This window comes from Nilaparvata lugens, chromosome 3, assembly GCF_014356525.2.
Source record: "Nilaparvata lugens isolate BPH chromosome 3, ASM1435652v1, whole genome shotgun sequence".
Taxonomy (NCBI): domain Eukaryota; kingdom Metazoa; phylum Arthropoda; class Insecta; order Hemiptera; family Delphacidae; genus Nilaparvata; species Nilaparvata lugens.
In genome coordinates this window covers 42,803,703-42,816,093 of record NC_052506.1, presented here as the reverse complement: position 1 = coordinate 42,816,093, position 12,391 = coordinate 42,803,703, and the positions used below count along the sequence as shown (strand labels likewise).

General features: G+C 37.3%; 1 protein-coding gene across 1 annotated transcript in view; it reads left to right on the top strand.

Annotated features, from left to right (window-relative positions):
* The window catches only part of LOC111045727 (propionyl-CoA carboxylase alpha chain, mitochondrial), a 205,471-nt gene that overhangs the window by 135,399 nt on the left and 57,681 nt on the right, over positions 1-12,391 (top strand). Inside the window, exons 11-12 of the mRNA XM_039423810.1 lie at positions 53-369; positions 12,205-12,341. Of these exons, the coding sequence (XP_039279744.1) occupies positions 53-369; positions 12,205-12,341 (454 nt within the window). The remainder of the gene's footprint in view (positions 1-52; positions 370-12,204; positions 12,342-12,391) is intronic.

Genomic DNA, 12,391 nt, shown 5'->3' with positions numbered 1-12,391 from the left:
CAGCCATAATAAGCCAGTACCGGTAATGCAATATCCATAAATTACTTTGTAGGCGTGGCTCACAACATCGCTTTGCTTCGTGATATCCTGACCGAGCCGCAGTTTGTGAGTGGCAACATAAGCACGGCCTATCTGAGCCAAGTGTACCCAAGTGGCTTCAGTGGCCGGCAGCTGGATGCCAAGGCTCGCAAACACGTGTGTGCTCTGGCCGCCGCCATATTGGCCAAAGCTGACTTGCGGGCTCGTTCGTTCGTCAACACTAACAACAGACGCAAGTCGCCGCCCACCAGTTGGCAGTTTGCTATCACGTTGCACAACTCACCAATTTCCTGCAACATCCGATATGCTCATTCCAGCAGGTTATTCATTGTAAGTTCTTTCACCACAATTCCATTAAGGGCCTTTGTTCAGTGAAAGCTTTAACTGAATTGGATCAACTGGTGGTTAAATCTCAAAATAAAACAGATTATAACAAACGATACTCAATATGGATTTAATCCAGTTTAAACTGAGAATCCGTTTGAACTGGTACTGTGCAAACGTGACTAAGTAAAGTGGAAGAATTTTGAAATGTTGCTTTTAATATTGAACCTAGTTTTTATCATAATGAATCACAATGATCTACATTTTTTTTAATAACTTATGGTAACTTAATTTATAATAAGATGAGATAAAAGAATAGTGCATGGAATTATTTATTATTGAATATTGATTTTGACAATATTTATTGACAATACAATTGACAATATCTTTTGAAACAAAATAATGTGTGAGAAATCATCAAGTTATGATTTCGGTATTATTAGGAAAATGTATTTTTCAAAAATTATATTTACAGTCTTGATATCCCTCTCAGAATAAGAAATTTTCTATTACATTACTGTATTTAAAAATGTAACATTATCATTTTGTTAAAAACTTTCAAAGAATATAGTTTCATCCTTTTATAATGTTTATCAATAGATATTGATAGAGAACAGTGTAATTTTAATACAGTTTATTACTAGTGACCCCTGGGTTGAAGAACTCGCTCATGAACTGTTGTATTGTCTCTCAAATCCGCAACTTGTAATTATAGAGAGTTGATGAGAATATTTATGGAAGCAGCTAAATATTTATATTTCAAGTATGATATATGACAGTAGGTATCATGGTGAATATCGGGGCTTTGCTCGTTATTTATTGATAAATAACAGAACACAATTCTTAAAAATGATTGGGGAACGACTAACAGGCACAGCCCAAAACTGTTTCTTCCCCGAATTTTGATTTAAACACTATAAATGGTCCAAAAAGTAGGTTATGTTCCATACACTTAAATTCAGGTCTAATTTTCAGTCCAAATATTTGAAAACAGAAAAGTTCCAATTTAGATTGTTTACAAACCAAATTGAATAACACTCACTAATCACTTAAAATTGTAAAATAATGATTAACTTTGAATATTATGATGTATACCATGTCATGTCAACAAATCAAATTATTTTGATAGAGTCTATTAAAATTTCTAGATTTCTCGCGAGATATGGTAAGCTGATTTATGACACAGCTGATCTCCCACACAGGCAAACGCATCTTCTGTTATCGATAGACATTGAAATTATCATCTGTTTTTCCAAGGATGAATTATCCATTTCCTTCAGCGAGTTTTTAGGATCAGACCTAGTGCAATCGAATTTTTATATCATAAACTTACTATGATCCAAATATCGTGAAAATCGTTGGACATAAATAACCATAAATAAATATGAATAACCAAATAACCAAAAATAAAAATATATACAGATATAAAAAATTGCTCGCTTGATATAATAGGATTCCATTCCAATTGAAAAAAAAAACTATTTTCTGTTGCTTCAAAACTTTTGTCTGCCATCTTGGTCCGTCTAATGGATCCAACTTCATTTCGAATACAGTATCATTTTGAATTCAACTTCATTTTTTCAAATGGAAACGTGGTCATGTGATACATGATTTCGATACGGTACAGAATCTCAAAAGAAAATTAATGGCGAAGCCCGCACATCTATATCTCAAACAGTTTCAATGATCTTAACATTTAAAGATACTAATAGAATTTATTTCATTTATACAAAAATGGAATGAATGAGTACCTACATTAAATAATCAAGTGTTAGTGAACACTAATAGTAGCTTCTATGCACTGTTCTGAACAAAGCTCAGGCTAGAGCTACCAGAGGACTGTAATTTACTATTCAAATAATCAAATACAAACAAGGGGCAAAATTCAATCTTCAATTTGAGCCAGGTTATTTGTACAGTTAAACTCTGCATTAATGAACAATAAAAAAGAGCAAAAACTCACCAGATTTAATCCAATCTTGTCTACTTGCCCTTCGAAGCCTTTATTAGGTGTTTTGATCAGGTTCAGGGTGGGATGAAATCTGGGAAAAGACAGGTTTGCTTCCGGGCTGCCTTTTCGCATTGATTCTGTGTTCAACTTGCAGGTCATACACTGTGTTTCGAACAAAGCTCAAACTGGATTCTTTATAAATTCAAATCTGATTCAAATTAAATCAATTCAATACTATTTACGCTGTTATATTCATAATTCACACACACGACACTCAAACAATTATTTACAAGAAATTTCCGATCAAAATTACATGACAAAATACAAACTCGGTCTTGCACAACAAGACGAGCTGACAAAACAAGATGGACTGGGAAAAAGACATCGACAAGGTCAAAACAGCTGGACGATCTGCGCTGGCGCAAACTTGCCTGCTATTGGCAGAACTGCAGTCTGGCATTTTGGCACTACAATTCAAATTCTCTGGCCAGACCATACCTCCGCCTCTGAAAAACAATTTTTTTCAGCCAAGTTACAAAACTGAAAAAAACCACAGAAAGGAAAAAAATCCAGACATGCCAAAAAGAACAAAAAACACCAACACCAAAAAACAACACAAAGAAAAAAATACAACAAGCACAACAACTATTGAGTTGGGAGTGGATATAATTTTGTTACTGGTCTTTTATAAATACCAGTTTTTAGGCGAACACGGAAACAACAATTACACTTAAAGACACAAATACGAATAATAGAGCGAGCAGACAGTATCCAGAATTTCTGTCTGATCAAGGACAACAATAACGAAGGTCCAGCATGACAATTCTTCTTGTGATGATAATCAATCAACATCAATACAAAAGTGTCAGATTTTGGTAAGATCATCTGATGACAAGTCTCAAATTCCAGTCCAGCATGAGACAAACGACCGCCGACGAGAATCACACCTCTATCAATGAATGGAGACAGGCGACGTAGGCGCATAGAACAATCCTCTCCCTTCTCTAATTGCACAAATTCAGATGAAAAATGTATCTTCTGTACCACTTTACATAGATACCTCTCAGCAACATCGAAATCTGATTCTTCTGATTGGGGTAAGATTCGTAAAAATTTAAGAATTACAATTCTCAAAAGACGACCATAATCCGAACAACGACCAATCAATGAATATACTGCATTGCTGTTAGAATCAGGAGATTTTGTGACTGTCAACACTGACGGTTTTTTTGCCTCCGGTGGATCCACTATCTCTTCCATTTCAGTTCGGATGGGCCAATCGCATTTGTCCTCTGCTATCCATGATGGACCTGAGAGCCACAACGGAAAGTTCACAAGCTCAACTGGTGATAAACCTCTAGACAAACAGTCAGCGGGATATTCAATTCCGGCAACATGCATCCACTCCTGTATACAAGAATCCTGTATTTTTGCGACGCGATTACCAACAAAAGTTTGCCATTTCGCGGATGGAGCATTAATCCAACACAAGGTGACTGTAGAATCAGAGAGTGCGACAATACAAGACACATGACAATGTTCACTAATAATAGTGACTACTGAATTCATGAGTTCTGCCAACAAGAGTGCCGCACACAACTCCAAACGAGGTATTGAAACAACTTTAGATGGTGCTACCTTGGACTTTGAACACAATAATACAACTCTTGGCTCCTCGCTCCCCTTCTGCGACTTCACATAGATAACTGCACCATAACCAGACAATGATGCGTCACAAAAACCAATCAAACTGATGTGGGATTCCTGAAACAAACCAACGTGACATGGAACAGCAAATTTCAACAATAGAGGCAACTCTTTTTGACAATTCTCCCAAAGAGTGCAGATAGACTCAGGCGGCTTCTCGTCCCAATCCACTCCTAATTTCCACAGGTTCTGGACAAGACATTTTAGAAATAATGTAAACGGTGACAAGAGACCAAGTGGATCATAGATCCGAGCCATCACTGACAGAATAGAACGCTTAGTAGCGACGACCTCACCACTCTTGACTGAAAACTGAAACAGATCAGTACTAGGTTGCCAATTCAATCCCAAGATAGCCAAGGAGTTGTCTGCTTCGAAATCCTTGTACGAAAACGATTTCTCTTCCTCTGAGAAATTCTCCAACATTGATGATGAATTTGAAGTCCACTTTGTGAGTGAGAAAACTCCTCCCTCAAACAGCTGCTTGGACTGACGATACAGCTCCGCGGCCTCTGACTCTGTGGCGACAGATGTGACTAAGTCGTCCATGAACATGTCTCTTGGTATTCTCGCCTTGGCTGCTGGAAAACGATTTCCATCCTCCTCTACAAGCTGGTGGACAGTGCGAAGCGCCAAATATGGAGAGCTTGAAACACCAAAAACAACACAATTGAGCTGATAGATTTCGATTGGATCCTCTGGCGAAAATTTCCACAATACACGCTGATAACGACGGCAGGAATCCTCCACTAATATCTGTCGATACATTTGTTTAATGTTGGCAGTTAGTGCGATTGGGAACAAACGAAAATTAACTAACAAAACAAAAATGTCAGTCTGCAATTTGGGACCAGCATGAAGAACCTGGTTCAATGACAAACCCGATGATGTTCTGGAACCAGCATCAAATACAATTCGGATGGGTGTGGTAGTGCTGCTTGCTTTCACGATGGCGTGATGCAGTATGTAGTAACCACCTCAGTCTGTCTGATCTGCTACAAACGACATGTGACCCTGACGTAGGTACCTAATCGATCAATATTTCATGATATGAAATACGAGTATTGCTGTCAAGCTCTAATCGTCTCTCCAAAGTCAGCAGTCTGCGTTCGGCGACAGCATACGAATCTCCCAAGCTGCTGGGCGGCTCCGCAAATGACAAGGCAACAACAAAACGACCAGAATTCACACGATGTACAGACTTCCGAAAATTTACCTCACACTCCAACTCTTCCGGTTTCAGTTGACAGCTTGGTGCAGGGCACGATTCCAACTCCCAAAAACGTTCCACAAAACTATCCAACGATGGACTACTAACGAATGGACTACAGATGGCTGTAAAACAATTCGACACATTCTTTGTTGAAGTGAGAATCGGCGCTCTCCCCATCAGAATGTGACCAAAGACACTATTAACAGTCATCAATTCGAGCGATTCACCTGTACTAGGACTCCCACGTAGCAAGTGAGGAACTAACTCCGCACCAATGATGCCATCTATTCTACTAGGAAGGTAGAATTGTCATCAGCCAGTGTGAGATTTTCAAGATGATGAAGTTTGGTTCTGTCGATTTCACAAGAAGGCAACTTGTCGATGATTTTATCTACCACTGTGGCATCCATTGAAAACTTGACGGTAGGATCCAACTTCGACTGAATCAACACACAAGTACGACCTCGAACTTTACTAGTACCACCACCGAATCCACGAACAACGGTTTTCATGGGCTGGAATGGTAGTCTCAAACGCCGACACAAATTGGCTGTAACAAAATGACACTGACTCCCGGTGTCAACCAAGAAACGAACATCACAAAGCTGATCATTACAATCTCGAACATGTGCAGTGATGGTCGACAACACAACGGTCGAATTTTCTACATTGTTGGATGTAGAACAACAACTAATAGGTGATGTGCCACCTGCCTTGGAGTTCGATGAGGACGCAACACCTTCATTGGATCTTGATCTGGAAAAGTGCAATAAAGAATGATGAGATTCTCAACATTGAGCACACTGAGTTTTACTACGACAATCTCTACTCAAATGGTCCACATCAAGACAATGAAAACAACAAAACTCTCCTTTAATCAAACAATAACGATCCCAAGGAGTCATTTTCAAGAAACTTTCACAATCTACTAACCGATGACCCGGTTTTGAGCACTTCAGACAATTGGGATTTTTACTAGATGCATCGTTAGATGAATCATTAGATTGAACCACAAACACTTTTGATTTATTATCCTTTTTGTGCCTCATATTAAACGATTCAGTCTGTTTCTCATCAGAAGGAAGAGTCTTAATTTGCTTTTCAATGAATTTGACATAATCGGTATAAGTTGGCATAGCCTTGTCACGGACAGCTGATTCAAAATTTCTACGAGAACTTGGATCCAGCAATCTCAAGCCATGATAGAGGAATATCGAGTCTGACAAATCAGTGAGTCGCAATCTCTTCACTGCATTGATTGAACTGCAAAACCCATCCAAAATCGCAATACAACCTGCCTTTGATTCTGATTTTATTGGACGAAATTCAAAAATTTGTTTGAAATAGGCATCGACTTGTGCCTGTGGATCGTTATAGCGGGTCAATAATGCCTGCCAAATTATTTGATAATTGTTAGCCAATGGTGGCAAATGACGACAAATATTTGCTGCTTGTCCAGTAAGTCTACTTACAAGATATTGGATCTTCTGCTGATCGTTCAAACTCTTGTTGTCATGTACCAATGCCTTAAATAGTTCACACCGAGCATTGAGTCTGGTTCCCATCAAATTTCGGAAGGTCGATTCTAGGCAGTACCGACTCGGACACGACCGGCTGTGCACTAGCTGCTGTAGCTGCCGAAGATTGAGCAATAGCATCAGTCGCCTCTTTCTGTTTGAGAGTGTTAGCCGCTACTTCAATATACTGAAACAGATCTAGGTGTGAGTTGTTGAATGCTACAACATGATCTTTATTCAACTCAAGTTCACACTCATTAACCACTAATTCTGTCCTTTCATAATCTGAAATGGTCTGAGACACCCGAGGATACAAGATTGAAAATTGCTCAGCAACTTTTGGATCAGAGACATTTTTAGACAGTTCATAAATTCTTTGCAATCTGGCATACAATTGTTCCAGTTTAGCGCGATGCACCCTGATTTGTTTCTTAATTTTTCCTCCATCTTGAACTCATACACAAAACAATTCAGCCCCGACAATACAAACAACAGACAATAAAACAATAATGAGTTCAAAACTAGATGAAAGGAAGAATCACAACTAGTAAGTTATCAAAGTTAAACTTTGATTATCAATTCACAAGATAAGTTACTGCTGAAGACAAAACTATGTGATTAGATAATGTTCTTCCAACAACTCACATACAAACGATAACTTGTTGAATTGAACAAACAAATTCATGCTGGTGATTAACCTTCACTAACATGTATAACAAAATGGACAATACAAATTCCAACAAACAAACAAATTCCCGAAAAAGAGCACAATCAGCCTAGTTTCAGGAAAATTACAATTTTAACTGAAATAAATTTAATTTCAGACAAATACAAATTGACTAGAAACCTTGCTCTAGAACAAGGCTACAACAAACTTAAGTTGAGCATAGATCAGACCATTCTCAACATGCCAACATTGGACAAATACGAAACTGCTTAAATCCAATGTGTGTGAATTAATCAACAAATTACAAATTTAAATTCATCACGGCCTAGCAGGACCAAGAAATGTTCTGAACAAAGCTCAGGCTAGAGCTACCAGAGGACTGTAATTTACTATTCAAATAATCAAATACAATGTCAAGAAAAGCAAGGTGATGGCAGTGTCAAAAGGAATGAGAGATAATATGCATATAATGGTGAATGGAGAGGAGATGGAACAGGTGGAGAAATATGAATACCTGGGTACAGTGATTTCGGAGGATGGAAGGATTGATAGGGAGGTGCTGAACAGAGTGAGAAAGGGAGCTGTTGCCTACTATGCAATAAAAGACTGTATATTTGGAAAAAGAGAGCTGGATAAAAAGATAAAGAACCAGGTATACAGAACAATAATAGAGCCCATCATGCTATATGGAAGCGAAAGTTGGCCAATAAAATCAAGCCACGAAAATAAGATAAGGACTGTAGAGATGAAATGCCACAGAAAGACAGTTGGTAAGACTAGAAGGGATAGAGTAAGAAATACTAGAATAAGGGAAGAAGTGGGAATGAGAGATGTTGGGGAAAGAATAGAAACGAGGCAGCTGGGTTGGTATGGACATGTACAACGGATGAGGGACGAAAGCAAGGCAAAACAGTTTGTAAATGTTAGAGTACAGGGAAGAAGAACGGTGGGGCGCCCGAGGTATTCATATGAGGATCGCATTGAGGAGATAGGGAGAAGAAGAGGGAAGACGGTTCGGGAGATGAGGAGGATGGCGATGGATAGGGATAAATGGAGGAAGTGGACCGAGGCTACCCCAACGCTGTAAGGCATACTGGGGAGAGACAAAGAAGAAGAAGAAGAAGAAGAATAATCAAATACAAACAAGGGGCAAAATTTAATCTTCAATTTGAGCCAGGTTATTTGTACAGTTAAACTCTGCATTAATGAACAATAAAAAAAGAGCAAAAACTCACCAGATTTAATCCAATCTTGTCTACTTGCCCTTCGAAGCCTTTATTAGGTGTTTTGATCAGGTTCAGGGTGGGATGAAATCTGGGAAAAAGACAGGTTTGCTTCCGGGCTGCCTTTTCGCGTTGATTCTGTGTTCAACTTGCAGGTCATACACTGTGTTTCAAACAAAGCTCAAACTGGATTCTTTATAAATTCAAATCCGATTCAAATTAATTCAACTCAATACTATTTACGCTGTTATATTCATAATTCACACACACGACACTCAAACAATTATTTACAAGAAATTTCCGATCGAAATTACATGACAAAATACAAACTCGGTCTTGCACAACAAGATGAGCTGACGAAACAAGATGGACTGGGAAAAAGACATCGACAAGGTCAAAACAGCTGGACAATCTGCGCTGGCGCAAACAAGCCTGCTATTGGCAGAACTGCAGTCTGGCATTTTGGCGCTACAGTTCGAATTCTCTGGCCAGACCAATGCACAAATTTAACACTTTGAACATAAAAAAAAATCTGGTGTGGCGCACTCACACAATTTTCCTTGCCATTATGAAAATTTATCACCTGACGCTGGTGTTCTCGCGCATCTCAAATCTACTATTCAAAGATCTGAGCCAGTTGGTGACAGGACCATAACGCTGGAGACACACGAGATCTGCTATCTCTTCATAGTGAATGATTTAATAGAATCAACAGTTGCCAACAGTTTGCAATAATTGAATAAGCACATTTTCTCGAATTTCGAGCTTATTTTCAATTTTTGGTGAAAATGTCACTGAACATTAATTGTAGAGATTTTCATGCTCATTCTTTCCCATTTGAATTTTTTGTTTATATTGTATCTGAAGCCTGATAATTGGGAATCTGAAATCAAACTTTGCATAGATGAGGCGGAATTCCTGAAATTTTTACAGATATGGGACTTGTGGCAGTTTATAGAGCTTACTAATAACTATTTTAGGTATGAGTTTGATTAAAATCGTTGGAGCCGTTTTTGAGAAAAACGCAAAAACCCCTGTTTTTGACATCATTTTCACCATTTTATCGGCCATCTTGAATTGCATCAAATCGAAATTGTTTGTGTCGGATCCTTATATTGTAAGGAGATGAGATATCGTGTACACAGACGCACATACACTCATACACACACACACACACACACACACACACACACACACACACATACACACACACACACACACACACACACCACACACACACACACAACACACACACACACACACCACACACACCACACACACACACACACACACACACACACACCACACACACACACACACACACACACACACACACACACACACACACACACACACACACACACACACCACACACACACACACACACACACTCACACACAAATACCCAAAAAACATTTTTTTGGACTTAGGGGACCTTGAAACGTAGAGAAATTTAGAAACTGGGGTATCTTAATTTTTTTCGGAAAACAAACCTTACCTATGGTCATAGGGCAAGGAAAGTGAAAAATAGTCATAGCAAATTTGTCAACGTCATAGCAACTGCAATGTAGTAATATAACAGAGTGGGTGGAAAGTCCGAGAACGGCTTAATATCTCATACACAAAGGTTATTCGACAATGAGTGTGATTGGGGATCCTACTCAAATTAAAAATACTACTTTGACTTTAAAACCCTGGACTGCCATCTTAGATCCACCATTTTCAATGCAACTCTATTATTTTGAATAGAAAGGTGGTCATGAGATACATGATTTCAATAAGGAATTTCAAGAAAAAATGAATGGCGAAAACAACACACATCGATATCTCGAACAGTTTGGATGATATTCACATTATTAATCGATACCACCTATTTATTTCATTTATGATTTGCATGTTATTGATTAATAATGTGAATATCTTCCAATTGGTTTGAGATATCGATGTGCGGTTTTCGCCATTCATTTTGTCTTGAAATTTCGTATTGAAATCAAGTATCGCATGACCACCTTCCTTTTTGAAAAATAAATTTGTATTCAAAATGGCGGACCAGATTTTTAAAATCATAGTAAAGTAGTATTTTCAATTTGAGTAGAAATCACAACCCCAATCACAACCATCTTGAAATCTCATTTTTCCATGAGATACTAAGCCGTTCTCATACTTTTTTCTTTAAATATTATTGATTAATAATGTGAATATCTTCAAAACTGTTTGAGATATCGATATGCGGTTTTCGCCATTCATTTTTTCTTGAAATTCAGTATCGAAATCATCGCATGACCACCTTCCTATTAGAAAAATTTGCATTCAGAATGTCGAATCCAAGATGGCGGACCAGGGTTTTAAAGAAGTATTTTCAATTTGAGTAGGATCCCCAATCACTCTCACCTTCAAATTACCTTTGTGTAGGAAAATAATATTAAGCTGTTCTCAGACTTTTCACCCACTCTGTATATGGGGACTGAGCTTCGCTCTGAAATACAAAAACATAGAACATTTATAAGGAAAGAGGAATATTCATTAATATTTATAATGATATACAATGTTTGCTAAAATATTAATTAATATACTATGTACTATTCTACACTGATAGCATCATAATTGATAATGTGTTTTTTTTAGATTCATTCAACTCATATTCAATCCTATTTCTTTTTGATTATGTCGATTAATTTCTTGCCGCATAATATTTCTATTAAATGCAATAGTTCAACATCTGAAAAAATGTTGTCTCACTCTCACACAATTCCATTATCAAAAGACGACGACATTCTCAGCTGTTTTCCCAAGGATATAATCCTTTAATGTAATGAAACTTAGTTCAATCGAATTTTATATCATAAACTTACTGTGTTCCAAATTTCGTGAGAATCGTTGGAGCCGTTTTTGAGATCCGGTGACATTCTGACATGTAAACAGAATATAAACAGACATATATACATATAAACATAAATTGCTACAGTATAGGACGATTATTAATATTACGTGTATGTTACAAACAGACAATAGACAGGCAGCCAGATGTTGGCAAGTTAATATAGAACTTATAAATCAAATAAACATTGTGTATTATTCAGCTGAAGTCATGTGTCGGCACATAAAGGATAGTCTGTGTGATAACTCCCAAATAGCATAAGTTTTTTTAAATGAATGGAAAAATTACATAAATAGCATGCAATTTACTCCAGCTGACTGAATGATAAATCACATCAACTTTTTTGTTATGTACTGTCAATGTTATTTTTATATCCTGAAATAGGACGAAGTAGTGATGTAGTAATTACCACAATATCAACTTCTCAACTACACAAAAAACGAAGTAGTGATTCAATTTTGTTGTCCAATGAAGAAAGTTGTAAAAAGGTTCAAAAAATATGTGTTTAAAATTTGAAGCTGATTGTCAATTCTGTCTAAAGTTATTGTAGAACATACAAAGAAACGGACAACAAGTAATATGGAGGAAAATGACAAGAATTTGTATGAATGTTTCGAGCTTGTAGTTTTAAGTTATATATTTCAAAATTGAACCATTCATTGCTATTCATTTTTCAATGTTCAAGGCATCTATTGATGGAGAGGAAGCATTTGTGGCAGATGACTTCAATCTGTCGCAATCACCGATCTACACAAAAGTCGATGATACTGATGTTGTCTTTCAGTTAAATTCAGAACCTCAGTTTGGAAATTTGAAGATTAGGTGAGATTTTATTCCTACTTGAACATATTATTAGAAACTGGAAAGAATTA